Consider the following 20,000-nt stretch of genomic DNA (forward strand, 5'->3'; position numbering starts at 1 on the left):
CCAATAGGGACACGGATGCCCCGTGGACGTTTGGGCGTCGCTGAGTCAGTCTGATGTCACAACTTCAGGAAGTGCCCTCGGTAAACATACTACATACTGCCTTATACTGGGACTGTTACAGTAGGAGCTCACCATCAAGGCGTGGACTCTCTGTTAGCATGGCTTGGAAAGTACGTAGTGCCATAGTCATGCAGTATATGTGTTTTTCACACAGATGTTAACTGATTTCTTTAAAATCAGTAAATCAGTGAATCTACATATAAATCAGAGCCACTTGTTGTCACTGCCATAATGAATCGATTCTATTAGCAGATTCAAATGATTATTTATTCTTTTTTTTTTTTCTATTAATGTCGGAGAGGTGATTTATTGTATTCACTTAGATGTATTATTTAAAGTACCATATGTATTAACTTGCTATGGCTGGTGACCATACGTACATCTCAAAATATTAACATAGTTATTTTTGTTTGTTTTATTTTTAACTATAATCTCTAATTTTGTATTTGACGGTAGATCATAAGACATATCAGTCTTGTTAGGGTTAGTTTGTGCTTCTTTCGGACGCGCTAGGAATGCTGGGTAGCCCAAAATGGCTGAGCGTGGCCGTCTCTGAGGAGGAGAGGGAGCAGGCTTGTCGTTGGACTCGTCCGGAGATGGTTACCATGGTAACTCAACGCTGTTTCTGATGACAAAGTTCACTTTCGACGGTGCCACCAGTAAACAAACTGGTGGGGGGGGCGGGGGGGGTCGACAACCCCTATTGAAATGTTGCCAAATACAACAGCCCCCCCTGGCAACCCTTGAACACCTGGTGTTGAAAGCGGTCATGGTGTGATATCGCTGTCAGTGATCGAGACCTTGGCTGGGGACATGGAGGAGCCCAGGTTTGGTCAGAGAGGCCGAGTGCCAAAGCTACTGTGGCTAGCCACCTAGCACCATAGATACTGTGGCTAGCCACCTAGCACCATAGATACTGTGGCTAGCCACCTAGCACCATAGATGGTGGCAAAGCATCAAAGGTGAAAAGCAGCAGGGCAGAGGAGGGGACAGAGGTTGTCAGAGAGTGATAGACAGACACACACACACACACACACACACACACACTGACACACACACACGACACAACACGCACAGACACACCACTACCAATAAGGCTGTGTGTACAGTATGCTGTACCTGTAACAGTACAGTGAGTGATGAGAATAACGTTATATAACTGCAGCCCCGTGGCGTGGCGGGGAGGTCAGGGCTGCCCCATCTTGTGTAACTAAAGGGTTTATTTTTATATTTTTCCAAAGTGCATACAAACTCTACACCTCCCCCTGTGGGCCAGGAGAAGAACTGTACCCAGTGCAGTATTAACAGTTAGATGCAACCTTGATATTCCAAAAATATTATTATTTAATTTAGTGTAAATGAAGACTTATGCTGTTACTTTTTCTCTTTCTTTTTTTCTTTTCTTTTTTGTACTCTCTTGTTGATGTTGTTGTTATAGACTCTGCACATTAGTCAAGTTGTGTCGTTATCTGACGGCGAGACATCCATACTGTAACGCTTTACTGTGCTCTGCTTTGTTTTTGTTTTTGTTATCAAAGAGCCGATGTCCTGTATTGACTGCAGGCTTACATATATATTTGAAAAGAATATCCTATGTTTAAGAATAATAAAAAAACGAACGAGAAAAAGACAAAAAAAATAAAATAATGGAGAAAAAAAATATATGAAAAAATGCAAAAAATGTATTTATATTTTAGAAATGCATGCACGAGGCTGGGAAGTCATATTTAGAATAACAAATGGCAGTGCCTTTTTTGTACTCGAGACATTTACCCCAAATGTAAATGATTTTATATGGACTTTAAAGCTGTAGTAATATTACAAGAAGCAACCAGTTACAGTTGTGGTGATGGTCACAATGGCGGAATCATCCAGACTGCTTACAAAGCTCTTCAATGACATTTATAAACTTGTCTTGTTGGTGTTGTGTTGCGGGCAAAAAAAACAAAATATTGAACACTTTTTTTTGGCTGGCCTTGACCTGTCAGCTTGTTCTGTGTCTGTACTCAGTAGGTACTTTTTCAATGCTGATATGAAGTTATGAATTATACCAGTCTGTACAACAAACGTGTGTGTGTGTGTGTGTGTGTGTGTGTGTGTGTGTGTGTGTGTGTGTGTGTGTGTGTGGGTGGGTGGGTGGGTGAGACAGAGACAGGGGAGAGAGAGGGTGTGTATGAGACGGTCTTGCTGTAACTTTGTAAAACATTTCTTCTCACATCAGTGCCAGAGTTCTGTGACTTGGCACGGCCCGCTTCATCCTGGGCCGTCAGTGTCTCTGCGTGCCATGAGAGGAACCCTCCTGACACCAGGACTAAGGGGTTCTAGGGCCACTATACCCACGGGTCAGTCACACACAACACCAGGGCCCGGTTGTTCAAAACCTTTAATCTGGATCAGAATGATCGCAATTGTTTTTGCTATCCAGGATCAGCTGGAGCTGGCTGATTTCCCCAATACGACTCAAAATCAGCCAGATAGATCTGATCCTGGATAGCAAAAAAATGTATAATCAGGACCATTCTGATCCAGATTAAAGGTTTTGAACAACTAGGCCCAGGGCCTTACGGTCAGTTCAGAGACCGAAGTCCACTGTACTCTTCATAGATCATGGTCATTACTGCAGGAGTCTCCATAGAGGCATGCTGTTGAATGGACTCCAGCCATTGGTGCCAGGCCAGCAGACAGTCTCATGTTCTGTGTTCCTGTAGCTGCTTGTCAGCTGGGATTCGGGTTTTGCTGTTGAGAGCAGATAGTTGTGAGCGAGTGTTGATGCTCATCACATGCCTGTGTGGAGACTCCTCCACGTACATGTATGTTGCCTTGATATGGTAGAGTATGATTGCTATGTATTCATATTGGGAGAATTTGCAAGGGTGTGTGTGTGTGTGTGTGTGTACGTGTGTGTGTGTGTGTGTGTGCGCGTGTGCGTGCGCGCAAATGAATGTTTTGTTTTGTGGGGTCTGTTCAAACGCTTGACGTCATTGTGATAACCACAGACAAAACAAAAGTATTAAAGAATAACTTGTATAACGGCCTCTTGATTGGTCATTGTTTCTCTCACAATGTTTCATGATTGCTTGAACACATTTCTTGAAACAGTATTCATCTTTTCAAAACAGTTGACACATCAAATGTTGCCGAAACACCACATCTCTACTGCTCTGATAGCCTAATCAACCTCATCTAACCTCTTTGATCACTTCCATTGAACGCATCAATTGAACGCAATTTGCCCCCTGACCCCTAGAAGAAAGGGGGGTGATTTCGGGGAGTACATCGCAACAGAAACAAACTTGAACTTGACACAGTAATCCTGATTATGCTGCGGGTCTCAGTTGTGTGTGTGTGGGATCTAATCTAATGTCCTCCTGCACCACCTTTTATCAGTGCCGATCTGTGATTTACGCAGCAAATCAGTACATCAAAACAGTATAATGAAAAACTCTTTCTGAGTGGGGCAGTCCCACTCATATCTTTCATTTTATTGGATAGAGATAGTGAAGACAGTAAATCGTAACTATAACCATGAATGTGCATTGTGCAGGTTGGACAACTTTTAATTGCAAACAAAGGTGAAAGATATCTTTTTAAAGAATTTCACTGAGCAGAAACACTGTACTCTTATTATTGTATCATGTACTGCTCCTGTTACAGAGAATATGATTGCTTACTATATAAATATAAATGAAATAAATCGGAAATATTCAAAAACAAGCAATTAGCTACAACAAAAATGGCATGACTGATCGTCAGTTGAACAGTTGCTGATGAGAGATTATCTGTGGAGTAGTGACTCACTTTAATGGGAGAAATAACTATATACCGGTACTGTTAGAACATAAACTGTTAAAACTGTGAGTTTTGTTTTTCTAAAGCAAACTTGTGTCTCATGTACATGAGTTGTGTTAACTGTTTTGCAAAAAGGTGCTTACCATTAGCATTTTGCGTGAAAGGAATTGAGAAAGTACTGGTTTGCTGAAAATGTCAAAACTGCTGTGCTCAGGTACAGTACTGTATGTCCATGTAGCGGCCAAGAGAACTACAGTTTCATACAAATGGTGTGAGTAAGAGAGAGAGAGAGAGAGAGAGAGAGAGAGAGAGAGAGAGAAGAAGAAGAAGAGAGAAAGACCCTAACGTTACCAGATGCCTTCTGTACAGCCACGCCAGAGCAGGGCATCATCCTATTGGCTGCTCCGGTCATGACGGGTACCCCTTGTTTCCCAACGTTAAAACAGCTGAGTCACTCTCTAAATCAATCCCTGCCTGCACCCCCCCCCCCCCCATTTTGTAACCACAAAGCACAGAGAACAGTTTAAACACAGGACTCTTCAATAGCTCTCTGCATTCATACTTACACACTTGGGTCAGCCATCTCTTGGTGTCAGATAGAAGGCGACAGAAGCACAGAGAGAAGAAGTATAATAGTTCTCACATATAGATTTATTGTCCTTTGTTTAAAAAGTGAGCACAGTACAGTAGGCAGTGTAAAGTAATAAAAGTGGTGAAAGAGCCACAGAATAGGTCCTTACAAAAAAGGCCACAGAAACAATGCAGGAGCTGTCTGACTGACTATAGCACTCATCTTCTCACACACACACACACACACACACACACACACACACACACACACACAATACCCCAGTGACCTAATGATACAGCCAATGTGTCCATTGCTACTATATCAGTCCATCACCTACTTGATTCTAATGTTACTGTATGTTACTCTACTAAAACACCCCTCGTTTTCTTCAGAGAGAAGTGAAGATAATTCACACACATACAGTAGACACAGACAGACAATATGCAGATTAATATACACAGCAAAGAGGAATGCGCTGTACTCTGTAAAGTGCAGCGTATTTTGGACATTTAAAAAGGTAAATACGTCGAAATCTGAAATATGTATTCACTGACGCTAATACAGTACACAAACATTTAGAAGGGCGAATGAGCTCACGTTCTACCCAGAGGAGGTGGGCTGGGGGGTGGGTTGGGTGGGTTGCGGGGGCGGGGCAGATCAGTGAGCTCCAACTCCATCTCATGAAAAAGATCGGTAAGGCTATCGGCGGTAAGAGTGGTTCTCTTGGAAAATTCCACAAGGACAAGGAAAAGTACGTACACTCCTAGACCACAACACACACACACACACACACACACACACAACAGTGTACGGTACAGACTGGTAACATACTGTACATGACACTTACACATAGTGAGTGATGCCCTGCATGACGGAGACCCTCCCTAAAGAGTGACAGGTGCGCTAGGCGTCAGAAGAGCATGCAGACCGTCTCAGTCTCCACTTAGAACAACTGAACACGGCCCTTTTAAAAACTTCAGTTACGTTTGAAAATGCCCCCTGTGGAGAGCTCCACATTGTACCGGACTAAATAGCAGATGGTGATAATATGCTCTGTTACCATCCAGCCACGGCACACTGATTACACAGTTACCATCCAGCCATGGCACACTAGGATGTGGAAAACTTTGGTCCTTTCGATTACATATAAAGACAACCCATCAAAAATAGAGAAACAGTACTGTACCCCACGCCATTTAAAACACACTGCTAACATGTTAACATGTCAGACGACCCTTAAGACAACCATCACGATTGGTACAGAGAATGTACTGTGAGAGGTGCAAGTGGTTGTGGGTAATACGTGTGTCTGTAAATCTGCTGCTTCCCAACCCTGGTATTACCTGTCTCAAGCCTTGGGATTATCTTGGCAGATCATCTCAGTATTACTGGGTGGATTTACAGACCATGTGAAAAGGACACAGGCACATTTCACTCAAATAATCCAGCTCTTGAAACACATAGGGCTGGTTTCAAGGACGCAGATTAAGACTAAAAAGCATCTTCAATGGAGATTTTACATTGAAAGTGTGATTTGGTCCAGGGGGGTATTCCATCAATGTCGTTAAAGGAAAATCTAGGCTTATTTTGATCAATCTCATGAGATTGATCAAAAATAAGCCTGGATTTTCCTTTAACAATGTTGATGGAATACCCCCCAGGACTAGGTTTAAGCCTTGTCTGTGAAACCGGCCCATAAACCTTCAGATTCAACAAATGAATAAGTTTGGCTCAAGGTAGATTTAAATACGTAAATTTAAATTTCTATATTTATAATAATAAATGATCATCAAAATCCAGATATGATCCACATATCATATAGTTTCCATTAATTTTAAGAATCTTCTTTAGTAGGTAGCTTTGATTGAATTGAGAAAAAAATAAAAATAATTGATTTGTGCCGATCCAACATTTAGTTTAATGTTTTTATTATGTGCTTTCTAAGATTTAATAAAAACACGGTAATTTAATTAGATTCATAAGTGGAACAATAAAATAACAGACAGGGCACAGATCAAAGTGTCTGTTAATTATCTTCACCAGAACATTGAGCCAAACTATTCATAAGTGTCTCTCACACACACACACACACACACACACACACACACACACAGACTGCAGAGAAGGCTCTGTGGACGGCTCTAGGGCGGCGACGGGGAGAGCGGGGGGGTCTGGGGGGGGTCTGGTCCGGACAAGGATCGGACCTGTGGAGGAGGAGGAGGAGGAGGAGGAGGGGGAGGGGGGGGATCCCCTCAGCTCCTGATGAGGGTGAGGAACTCGTCCCGTGTTTTGGGGTCCTCCCTGAAAACCCCCAGCATGGTGCTGGTCACCGTCTTGCTGTTCATCTTCTGCACCCCCCTCATCACCATGCACATGTGGCTGACGGGAGGCAGAGGAGAGAAGAAGAAGAAGTTAACAACAATAAGAATGTACTGTTTTACTCCATTTAAATGTAAACAATGTACTATAACAAACTAGAAAGATAAGTTCCAGAAGAAAGTAGTTTAAAGATGGTTTTGGAAATAGATAGATCACTATAGGGGTCATATAGATAGTTATACAACAGTTAGTTCCGACCAAGTAATTTGATTGGACAAGAGGCATTCCATGAGTTACGATATACAGTATACAGTAACAGCACTGGGACTTTTAACTATATGTATCACTCCGCCGCACAGATGTTCTACTAAATTACCGTTAATTAGACTACATGTTTGTGTTCAGGTTACTAGGCAACAGTCCAAATGAAGTTCAGTTGCGGAACTATTTTTTGTTTATTTTTATGATTAAATAAACAAACAAATCATAATCTGTTGTCGCTTATTACTGTTAACTAATAAATCGCGCTGTAGAACTGTTGTATAAAAGCAATATCACACTCGAGGTCGTGCTGTTATACTGGCCTGCAGCCTCGTACCTACGACCGAATCACAGCCATGCTGATATTCAGTATAACACACTCCCTCTCGTGTGATATTGCTTAAATATATACTAGATAGATAGATGTCACCCAGGGTCATATAGATAGATATATACTAGATAGATAGATAGATAGATAGATGTCACTATAGGGGTCATATAGATAGATATATACTAGATAGATAGATAGATAGATAGATAGATAGATAGATGTCACCATCGGGGTCATATAGATAGATATATACTAGATAGATAGATGTCACCATCGGGGTCATATAGATAGATATATACTAGATAGATAGATAGATGTCACTATAGGGGTCATATAGATAGATGGATGGATGGATGGATAGATAGACAAATGAGAGAAAACTCGATAGATAAGGATGATAGACAGATAGACAGACAGACAGACAGACAGATAGATACATCGCATATGACATCAATGAACATCAGGATCATGTCTCTATGGGTTCATTGCATTAATATCAGTCAGTGGTTGCGGTGATGTGAAGAGACATACGTTGCTTCAATAACAACTCCGACCCCGGCAGGCTGCAAGGCTTCAGTGATCGCCACGGCAATTTGTTTGGTCAACCGCTCTTGAACTGGGAAAAGGCAAACAGACACAGAGTCAGACCCGGGAGCAAACTGCACCTCGGACATGATGGCACATGACATCTCTCACTCCCGGCAAAACCACTGCTCTCAGTACACCAGCAACAACAACAACATTATCTAAAAGGAAAGTGTGTAAAAGCACCAGAAAAACGACCAAATAGATTAGATTAGATTAGATTAGATTAGATTAGATTCAACGTTATTGTTATTGCAAAGTACCAGACAACGAAAGCCTTTAAACAGAAGTGCAAATAGTGATATAAAACATGATATAAAAACATGACAATGATAGTAGGTACAGTATGACAAGACAGAAGTACAGTGGTCATATTATTATTCATGAAATAATAATAAACCCTAACCCTAACCCTATTATAATTGAGACAGAAACATTTAGGTTGACTTGATCACTTTATTGACATGTTGAAATATTATGTGCAAAATGTGAGTAGAGCTGTAATCACTCAAATACCTTGCAGTCTGCGGCTGTAGATTTCCACAATCCTAGAGAGAGAGAGAGAGAGAGAGAGAGAGAGAGAGAGAGAGAGAGAGAGAGAGAGAGAGAGAGAGAGAGAGAGAGAGAGAGAGAAAGGTTGGGGGAGGCCCAGAAAGACACCTCATTAAATCAGAAAACTCAAGTGTCAGGGTTTGGGGTGAGTTAGAGTGAGCAGAGAAAGGCTTACAGTGACAGAGAGGGATTATGCACTCTTGACAGACAGGCTGGTAGACAGACATGACAGGGGTCAGATAGCGTGTGTGGAGGGGGGGGGTTCTTAGAGCTTTCATCCTATCGCCTGCTATCCTGTTGGGTTGTTAGTAGGCCTGGTCAGAGCTTTCACCCTACCACCTGCTATCCTGTTGGGGGCAACCCCGGCTGGCCACGTGTCCTTGGGCAAGACACTGAACCCCAAATTGGTGTGTGAATGGGTGAATGAGAGGCCGTTGTAAAGCGCTTTGGAATAAGGCGACTATATACATCAGTCCATTTAAAGTGGAGCCAGGAAGTATACATGAGCTCTGCAGTACTGTTTCCTGTTTGTGTCGCTCAGATCATCGGAAGACGCCAACAAATGTCTGAAATGTGCCGCTCCGTCGCTATAGTGACGACTTCTGGTGTGAACATACAAAGTCAACAGACACAGCGTCAGGTCATCCCAGCCTCGTCACAAACCGCCATCACCTTGACCTTTAACCCCGTGCTCTTTTCTAAGTTCAACCACTCCAAGCAAACACGACCTCCTCTATCGCTGCGCTCCGAGCTCACCAAATGCCACAGAACAAGCAGATTAGACATCTTCAAAACGGGAGAATTTATTGAGTTATTGGGTGAGTGTTGTCGCTTGAAAGACAGCCAATTTAGATTGTTTTTGAGGAGGCATTTAAGATTCAGAGTTGACTTCATAGCAGTTTGAATTTCAAGTGTTCTCGGATAACTGAAGAAGAAGAAAATATTCCTCTCAAAGTCCCTCAGAATGAAAGTGCACTGGTGCTGTCAATCACATGGAGGAATGAGCAATGTCATCTTGGACGACCCTCCTCAATATCTTGTCCCCAAGTTTCAAAAGTTGAAAAGGACTTGCTTACAGAGGGGGAGAATGACTGTCTGTGTGTGTGTGTGTGTGTGTGTGTGTGTGTGTGTGTGTGTGTCTGGGTGTGTGCGCGCGTGCGTGCGTGCGTGCGTCTGTTTGTGTGTCCCCGAATATGTGTACCTGCCCATGATGCAGTGGTGTAGTGTAGTTTTTTCTAGTGGGTATACTGTGATTTTTCCCTCCCAGCCTCATATCGTTCATTTCGCCATAAAAATAAATCTGCGCTGCCTGTCTAACGTTATATATATATATATATATATATATATATATATATATATATATATATACATTACATGTTATAAGGCTGATCTGTGCATGATAGTGCTGCATTTTGGCATATTTCATGTCGCATCTCCCCCCGTTGATGGTATATGATGCTATAGTCAGTCGCAATGGTTACGAAGTGCTTCGTAACACAGACGGGGTGAATTTTATGTGAAAGTTCTGTCACAAAACGCTGTTACGTATCCTCACACATTTTTAAGTGGGTATATGGAAATCCTTGGCCTTTCCTAGTGGGTATACGGCGTAGTCCTGCGTATCACGTAGACTACACCACTGCCATGATGGTTCCAGCCATGGAGGGGGAGGGGCTAGTGAAAGCTAAGCCTCAGGTATTGAGGTCAGGTGGGATCAGACTCCTCTGTCACTTACACACACCTGTTAATCAGCTGCCTGAGCTCCCTAAGCCATGTGTCCATGTAAACACTATCACCATAGACACCCTAGGGCTGCTACAATGTATCAAGTGGACTGCACTTATATAGCGCCTTATTCCAAAGCTCTTTACAACAGCCTCTCATTCACCCATTCACACACCAATGGCGGCAAGCTACCACGCAAGGCCCGCTCATTTAGCTAGCGCTAAATGGATAGCTAGCGCTAAATGGATAGCTAGCGCTAAATGGATAGCTAGCGCTAAATGGATAGCTAATAAGCTAATAATGGTCTAATGGGGTTGTTGTGCTTCACCGTGAATTGAAATAATTCATCATTAGGATTATTATGATGACCATTAGGCTGTTTTGGCGCCCCCTATGGGCACTTGGTGCCCTACGCACAGCGCATGATGCACATGTACACAGCTGCGGCCCTGACAGGGACATAGAGGAACATCCACGGGCAGGAAATCCGCCAGTTATTACTAATCTTCCAAATCTCCCATCAACATCTCACCCAGAATAACATGAGTCTCTTCTAAAGGCTTGCCGATGTTACCTGTCTGCATTTAGCTTCAGAGATGTATTTATTCCATTCAGAACGAAGGTGGAAATTGCGCTTGAATCTCTAATAGCTGGTGCAGACAGCTAACAACCAGCTAGCTTTAAAGAGTGAGCAACTAATTGTGTGTCCGGGTGAGATGTTGATGATAAGACATGACCAGATTCAGAGCACGGTACAACAATAATGATAGGCGTATTTCCTGCCAGTGCATGTCCCTCTCCATCCATCTATAGGATTTAGAAGACAGTATTTCAAATCTGGACCAGAATGATCTGGATTGTGTTGTTGCTATCCAGGGTCAGATCTATCTGGCAGATTTTGAGTAGTAATACAAGTAATGCAATACCTTGCTGCAATGCTAATGTTGAAGAACCAAAGCCAAAGATTTTTATTCTTGTGTACTGTAAAATAAATTCTGATTCTGATTGAAGACTTTTTTGTATCATTAAAAGAACTGAGATATTGATAGCTGACAGCTGGGTGGGGTTAACCAGCTATTGTTACCGTCCATTACCTGGCTGTGTTAAGGTGTGAAAAAGAACCAAATCTTTGAGCAGCTTTTTGTCAGGATTGTGATTTCAGCGATAGCAACATTCAAATACTCATGTCGTCTTCAATTTGTTTCCGATTTCAATGTATGACACATCATTTGAAAGCTTACAATCTGTAGTTTAAGGACATGTAAAAACTGAAAAATTACTTTGTCTAATGGTTGCACTTTTCACTAGCACCTGTCACGTATAGGGGGAAATCAGCCAACTGGATGTGATCCAGGATAGCAAAAAAGAAAAAAGGTTTTGAAATACAGGGTCCAGGGTTCCAGGCGGTACGCCGAGAGCATATGTGACGCCAGCTGGAAAAAGGGGGAACAAGTCGGCAACCAATCAAAATGTTCACAGGCAACACATCTCACCTCGTAAGACTATTTATTCACGTGTTCTCTTACCTGGCCAGCTTGCTGAGTCCCAGAACCCTCTTATTGGGGAGGTAGCCGATGTGGACCTGGGGAGTACAAGAAACACAGCATGCAATTAGTTATCTACTGCAACAGATTGACATTACATACATACAGGATTTATGCCTTCCATAAATACTGGAAAGAGGAAGCATGTTGTCTTCTTTTGGCTCTATATTCCAGCAGTTTAGAACCAACAGATTCTCTACTTTAATTCAACGTTGTTGTTTTTTCAGATTGGGTTCACCATTTAACCAGGTCTGTCTGGTGCCCAGGTTGACCGACTCCAAAGGCAAACGCAAAACCTAGAATCAACGCTAGCATTAACAGCTCTGTTATGCTGCTCAACATGATGTGACAGAACACACCTGACTCACCAGAACACACCTGACTCACCAGAACACACCTGACTCACCAGAACACACCTGACTCACCAGAACACACCTGACTCACCAGAACTCACCTGACTCACCAGAACACACCTGACTCACCAGAACACACCTGACTCACCAGAACACACCTGACTCACCAGAACACACCTGACTCACCAGAACACACCTGACTCACCAGAACACACCTGACTCACCAGAACACACCTGACTCACCAGAACACACCTGACTCACCAGAACACACCTGACTCACCAGAACACACCTGACTCACCAGAACACACCTGACTCACCAGAACACACCTGGCTCACCAGAACACACCTGACTCACCAGAACTCACCTGACTCACCAGAACTCACCTGACTCACCAGAACACACCTGACTCACCAGAACTCACCTGACTCACCAGAACACACCTGACTCACCAGAACACACCTGACTCACCAGAACTCACCTGACTCACCAGAACACACCTGACTCACCAGAACACACCTGACTCACCAGAACTCACCTGACTCACCAGAACTCACCTGACTCACCAGAACACACCTGACTCACCAGAACACACCTGACTCACCAGAACACACCTGACTCACCAGAACACACCTGACTCACCAGAACACACCTGACTCACCAGAACACACCTGACTCACCAGAACTCACCTGACTCACCAGAACTCACCTGACTCACCAGAACTCACCTGACTCACCAGAACTCACCTGACTCACCAGAACACACCTGACTCACCAGAACACACCTGACTCACCAGAACACACCTGACTCACCAGAACACACCTGACTCACCAGAACACACCTGACTCACCAGAACTCACCTGACTCACCAGAACTCACCTGACTCACCAGAACTCACCTGACTCACCAGAACACACCTGACTCACCAGAACTCACCTGACTCACCAGAACACACCTGACTCACCAGAACACACCTGACTCACCAGAACACACCTGACTCACCAGAACACACCTGACTCACCAGAACACACCTGACTCACCAGAACTCACCTGACTCACCAGAACTCACCTGACTCACCAGAACACACCTGACTCACCAGAACACACCTGACTCACCAGAACTCACCTGACTCACCAGAACTCACCTGACTCACCAGAACACACCTGACTCACCAGAACTCACCTGACTCACCAGAACACACCTGACTCACCAGAACACACCTGACTCACCAGAACACACCTGACTCACCAGAACACACCTGACTCACCAGAAGCACCAAAAGCATTGGGAAATTGACTTGACAGGAGCTTCTGGTTAGTCAGGTGTGTTCCGTCACATCATTTTGTGAAATAGGGGGACTATATATATTTAAAAATGTCATTTTTAAAAAAAGACAACATTGAATTGAAGCTCAGAATCTTGACTTATTAACCTATTAATTGTTGGATTTCAAATCCAAACTGTTGGAATATAGAGCTAACATAAGAAAGAATTCTGTATCCATACTGGCCAGCAGCCATACAGCCCATGTTAACAGGTTAGAGCAGTTACACAGCCATGTTAACAGGTTAGAGCAGCCACACAGCCATGTTAACAGGTTAGAGCAGCCATACAGCCCATGTTAACAGGTTAGAGCAGCCATACAGCCCATGTTAACAGGTTAGAGCAGCCATACAGCCCATGTTAACAGGTTAGAGCAGCCACACATCCATGTTAACAGGTTAGAGCAGCCACACAGCCATGTTAACAGGTTAGAGCAGCCATACAGCCCATGTTAACAGGTTAGAGCAGCCATACAGCCCATGTTAACAGGTTAGAGCAGCCATACAGCCCATGTTAACAGGTTAGAGCAGCCACACAACCATGTTAACAGGTTAGAGCAGCCATACAGCCCATGTTAACAGGTTAGAGCAGCCATACAGCCCATGTTAACAGGTTAGAGCAGCCATACAGCCCATGTTAACAGGTTAGAGCAGACATACAGCCCATGTTAACAGGTTAGAGCAGACATACAGCCCATGTTAACAGGTTAGAGCAGCCATACAGCCCATGTTAACAGGTTAGAGCAGCCATACAGCCCATGTTAACAGGTTAGAGCAGCCACACAGCCATGTTAACAGGTTAGAGCAGCCATACAGCCCATGTTAACAGGTTAGAGCAGCCATACAGCCCATGTTAACAGGTTAGAGCAGCCATACAGCCCATGTTAACAGGTTAGAGCAGCCATACAGCCCATGTTAACAGGTTAGAGCAGCCACACAGCCATGTCAACAGGTTAGAGCAGCCTTACAGCCCATGTTAACAGGTTAGAGCAGCCTTACAGCCCATGTTAACAGGTTAGAGCAGCCATACAGCCCATGTTAACAGGTTAGAGCAGCCACACAGCCCATGTTAACAGGTTAGAGCAGCCACACATCCCGCTTGAGCTCTGCGTCTCACACTGTGTAGCTGCTCTAACCTGTTAACATGGGCGCCGAAATGAAACACACACACGCTGCTGAGGTAGAGGTATCCAGTGTGGCCTATAGCAGACCTGACTGGTACCTGGAAACCCCCAGAGAAACATGACAGAACCTCCTATCAGAAGAAAGGACACCGCCACTATCCCCTACGCCTGTGACAGTCTACACCAACCTCTCACAGAGAAGGTGTGGATATCTTTAATAAGAAAGCTTAAAACAACACCTTTTTTTAATCCTGGCTTTTATCTAGCGTTTATCTCAACTTTCACTTTTACTCCTCTTTCTTATCTCCTATGTCTTGTTTTACTCCTGGTTTTATTGTGTTGTATTTGATCTATTTCTTATCTCCTACCTCTTGTTTTATTGAGTGGTATTTGGTTTACTATTGTTTTTATGTTCAGCACTTGGGAGTGGCATTCAATGTATGACTTGAGCTTGATATAAATAAAGATTCATTGATTTGATTGATGGAAAGTATCCAGTACACCCTACGTGGGAGGGAGGGCTGGTCTGAGTGTGCTGTGATGAAGAGAGGGAGAGAGACATGAATCAGAAGATGTGAAGTGGAAACAGAGGAGTGACGTTATCAGAGGCTGTCAAAGCGGCAGAGGGGCGGAGAGAGAGTCACGGCTGAACGGTAGATCAGCATCAGATGAAAGGTGGAGGAGGAGAGGAGGAGAGGAGGAGGAGGAGGAGAGGAGAGAAAGGTGGAGGAGGAGGAGGAGGAGGAGAGGAGAAGTTTCCTACTGCAGATGGTGAACTGCTACCCTCCATCAACTCCCTGCCCCTCCACCTATCTCCACCCCTCTCTGCCCCCCCCCCCCCCCCTCCACTAAAATGTCAGTAGCAATTGATGACAGACCGAGAGACAAAGGGCAGGGCAACATGCATCCAAGGATTTTCTCCTCCTCCTCCTCCTTTTTTCTCTCCCTCCCTCTGTTTCTCCTCAGTTGTGATGATGTCACATAAAGAGACCAATGAGCTCCCACGGCCCCCACCCAGTCTTCCGCTCTTTGACACTTTTCTAGTCACTGTCATTCAACAAGACACTGTACTGGGATCAGACCAACACATTCACCTTTTTGGTGAAATTGGGGCGTCAGCAAATTGGACTAAAATAAATAATAATAAAAATAAATCCCTGAGGAGGTTTTAGCCAGGAAATGAGTAGAAAGAGAGAAAGAGAGAAAGAGAGAGTCTGTAGAAAGAGAGAGGCTGCCGTCTCATACCTGTTACCATCTCTCTGTTAAAACAAGTAAAATATATCTTAAAAAAACAACAACAACAAAAAACAAGCATATATTGCCTTGATTTAAGATATTTCATCTTACTCAGAGCTCCTTTTTGCAGTGCACTGGATGAGGAGGTTTTAGCCAGGAAATGAGTAGAAAGAGAAAGAGAGAGGCTGTAGAAAGAGAGAGGCTGTCGTCTCATACCTGCGTGGGCCACAGTGAGCGTGACGGACACTAAAAGCCTAATGAAAAGACCAATTTTGTTATTACTATTATTATTATTATTGTTATTATTAAAGACCACAGTGACTGGCTGGACCATCGAGCATCGAGCTTTTTTCAGAGGAAAAAGAAAACAAAAAAGGTGACGAGTGGCAACCTGTTCTCTCTGCCAGCGAGGGGGAGGGGGGAGGGGGAGGTGGGTGAGTCATTGGGCTGACGGGTGATAGATGCGCAGGTAAACAGATGAGCGCGTGGATAAGAGGCAGGGCTCGTGGCAGTGACAGGGAGATATCAGTGGGGAGGGGGGGGGACAGGGAGATATCAGCGGGGAGGGGGGGACGGACAGGGAGATATCAGCAGGGAGGGGGGGGGGACAGGGAGATATCAGCGGGGAGGGGGGGGGCAGGGAGATATCAGCGGGGAGGGGGGGGGGCAGGGAGATATCAGCGGGGAGGGGGGGGGCAGGGAGATATCAGCGGGGAGGGGGGCGACAGGGAGATATCAGTGGGGAGGGGGGGCGACAGGGAGATATCAGCGGGGAGGGGGGGGGCAGGGAGATATCAGCGGGGAGGGGGGGGGGCAGGGAGATATCAGTGGGGAGGGGGGGGGGACAGGGAGATATCAGTGGGGAGGGGGGGGACAGGGAGATATCAGTGGGGAGGGGGGGGGCAGGGAGATATCAGCGGGGAGGGGGGGGGGAGATATCAGCGGGGAGGGGGGGGGAGGGAGATATCAGCGGGGAGGGGGGGAGGGAGATATCAGCGGGGAGGGGGGGAGGGAGATATCAGCGGGGAGGGGGGGGAGGGAGATATCAGCGGGGAGGGGGGGGCAGGGAGATATCAGCGGGGAGGGGGGGGGCAGGGAGATATCAGTGGGGAGGGGGGGGGGGGAGATATCAGCGGGGAGGGGGGGGGAGGGAGATATCAGCGGGGAGGGGGGGGAGGGAGATATCAGCGGGGAGGGGGGGAGGGAGATATCAGCGGGGAGGGGGGGGAGGGAGATATCAGCGGGGAGGGGGGGGCAGGGAGATATCAGCGGGGAGGGGGGGGGCAGGGAGATATCAGCGGGGAGGGGGGACACAGGGAGATATCAGCGGGGAGGGGGGGGGAGGGAGATATCAGCGGGGAGGGGGGGGGAGGGAGATATCAGCGGGGAGGGGGGGGGCAGGGAGATATCAGCGGGGAGGGGGGGACACAGGGAGATATCAGCGGGGAGGGGGGGGAGGGAGATATCAGCGGGGAGGGGGGGGCAGGGAGATATCAGCGGGGAGGGGGGGGGCAGGGAGATATCAGCGGGAGGGGGGGGCAGGGAGATATCAGCGGGGAGGGGGGGACACAGGGAGATATCAGCGGGGAGGGGGGGACACAGGGAGATATCAGCGGGGAGGGGGGGACACAGGGAGATATCAGCGGGGAGGGGGGGACACAGGGAGATATCAGCGGGGAGGGGGGGACACAGGGAGATATCAGCGGGGAGGGGGGGACACAGGGAGATATCAGCGGGGAGGGGGGGACACAGGGAGATATCAGCGGGGAGGGGGGGACACAGGGAGATATCAGCGGGGAGGGGGGGACACAGGGAGATATCAGCGGGGAGGGGGGGACACAGGGAGATATCAGCGGGGAGGGGGGGACACAGGGAGATATCAGCGGGGAGGGGGGGACACAGGGAGATATCAGCGGGGAGGGGGGGACACAGGGAGATATCAGCGGGGAGGGGGGGACACAGGGAGATATCAGCGGGGAGGGGGGGACACAGGGAGATATCAGCGGGGAGGGGGGGACACAGGGAAATATCAGCGGGGAGGGGGGGACACAGCCCTCTGACAGGCTGGCAAACAACACCACAAAGAGAAAATAAACCCTTTGTGTGTATGTGTGTGTGTGCGTGTTTGAGTGTCTGTGTGTGTGTGTGTGTGTGTGTGTGTGTGTGTATGCTAGGTCTGTGTGTGTGTGTGTGTGTGTGTGTGTATGCTAGGTCTGTGTGTGTGTGTGTGTGTATGTGTGTGTGTGTGTGTGCGTGTGTGTGTGTTTGTATGTTTGTGTGTGTGTGTGTGTGTGTGTGTTTGTTTGAGTGTCTGTGTGTGTGTGTGTGTGTGTGTGTGTGTGTGTGTGTGTGTGTGTGCGTGCGTTTGAGTGTCTGTGTGTGCGTGTGTGTGTGTGTTTGTGTGTGTGTGTGTGTCTGTGTGTGTGTGTGTGTGTGTGTGTGTGTGTGTGTGTGTCTGTGTGTGTATGTGCGTGTGTGTCTGTGTCTGTGTCCACGTGTGTGTGTGTGTGTGTGTGTGTGTGTTTGTGCATGTGCGTAAAACTCTTGAGCCACGGCTGCCGCTCTCATCACAGCCTCATTTGCACGGTGAAAGGGATCAACTGCCTCCCTCTTTTGTCTTAAATGGCAAACACCTGCAGGCTAAGATGAGGAGGAGAAGAGAGAGTTGGAGGGAGGAGGAGGATGGGGGGGAGAGGCTACAAGGGACCTAAATGTCAAAGCTGAGCATCAAGAGCAATAATAACCAATGTTTCACTAGAATATCCACTACTAACAGGATTTGACCTGTTGGGTCGCCTCTTCTCTTTACTGGGCTTTTAATCACAGCTACGCTCAGTTAGAAGCCCTTCACTGGACAAACACCTTATCCGTCTTCATACACTAAAAAAAGTCAGCTCTCTGTTGTTAAAACAAGTAAAATATATCTTAAAACTAGTGCAGTCAGACAAAAAAAACAAGCATATATTGCCTTGATTTAAGATATTTAATCTTACTCAGAGCTACTTTTTGCAGTGCACTGGATAAAGAGCTTATCCATCTTTATATGACCTGCTAGAGGAGGTTTCCTCACAGCTGCTATCTCTGCCTTCGTTAGCAATCAGGGACATTGACCGACAGGTATGAAGAAGGCCACTCAGGCCCAGTCCCAGAGCCTACACATGGTTCAACATGTTGGTGTGTGAGGATGGGTGGGTGGGTAGAGGTGTGAGAGAGTGTTGTTTTTTTTTTTTTGTTTTTTTGGGGGGGTGGGGGGGGGGGGGGTGGGGGGGGAGTGAGGGTGTTGGGGGGGTTGAGGGTCTTACCCTGCCGAAGATGGGCACCAGGTGGTGCTCACACATGGAGAACATGTCGATGTCTTTCACGATCACCATCTCGTCGTGGTCCTCGTCGAAGATGGCATCGTTGAGGACATCTGGGAAGGCAAGCAGAGTGAGATGAGATGAGAGTCCGTAGAACTTAAGCCAATCAGGGACAGGCTACACGTAGGAGCTAGCCTAGCCTAGCCTAGCCTAGCCAGGGACAGGCTACATGTAGGATTCAGCTAGCCTAGCCAGAGACAAGCTACATGTAGGAGCTAGCCTAGCCTAGCCAGGGACAGGCTACACGTAGGAGCTAGCCAAGCCTAGCCAGGGACAGGCTACATGTAGGAGCTAGCCTAGCCTAGCCAGGGACAGGCTACATGTAGGAGCTAGCCTAGCCAGGGACAGGCTACATGTAGGAGGATTTGTCACATTCACAGAAAGTAGGAATGGTATTTCTGTGTCTCTCTCTGTCTCCACTGAAGGAGGTTTAGGGAGTGTGGAGACCTGTGTGGAGACCTATACGACTCAGTGATGGGAGCCAGCCGGCCTAGTCAGGGACAAGCTACAGACGAGAGCCAGCGAGCCCCTAGCCAGCCCCCAACCTAATCAGTCTCTCTCCATCCGGCACCATACGGCCTCCGTCTCTCTGGTAAACACTGTAATTATATCTCAGCCCCATACCCTCCTTCCTGTCGGTACTTTATTTCATTTTTTTGCTGCTCAGAGCTCTCGTATCATTGTTCAAATAAATCCTGCTTTATCTGTTTGTGTGCGATTCGCCTTTGCGTTTCTCAGAACGAGAGTTTTTAATTTCCTGACTGCCTATCTGCAGGACTGAGGTGGAGGGGGGGGGGGGATGATAGTGTGGGGGGGGTGAGGGAAGTTTCCGTGGTAACACAGACGGGAGAGGCGACTGTGTTGTCT

At 46.4% G+C, this 20,000-nt stretch overlaps 1 protein-coding gene across 1 annotated transcript in view; it reads right to left on the bottom strand.

Annotated features, from left to right (window-relative positions):
- Window positions 1-4,488: 4,488 nt before the first annotated feature.
- Window positions 4,489-20,000, bottom strand: part of gch1 (GTP cyclohydrolase 1) — a 21,562-nt gene continuing 6,050 nt past the window's right edge. The window contains exons 2-6 of the mRNA XM_080526066.1: window positions 19,077-19,186; window positions 11,720-11,775; window positions 8,433-8,464; window positions 7,863-7,947; window positions 4,489-6,799 (exon numbers count right to left, since the gene is read on the bottom strand). Of these exons, the coding sequence (XP_080382192.1) occupies window positions 6,673-6,799; window positions 7,863-7,947; window positions 8,433-8,464; window positions 11,720-11,775; window positions 19,077-19,186 (410 nt within the window). The 3' untranslated portion in view covers window positions 4,489-6,672. The remainder of the gene's footprint in view (window positions 6,800-7,862; window positions 7,948-8,432; window positions 8,465-11,719; window positions 11,776-19,076; window positions 19,187-20,000) is intronic.

The sequence above is a fragment of the Nansenia antarctica genome (assembly GCF_963989245.1).
Source record: "Nansenia antarctica genome assembly, chromosome: 3".
NCBI lineage: Eukaryota > Metazoa > Chordata > Actinopteri > Argentiniformes > Microstomatidae > Nansenia > Nansenia antarctica.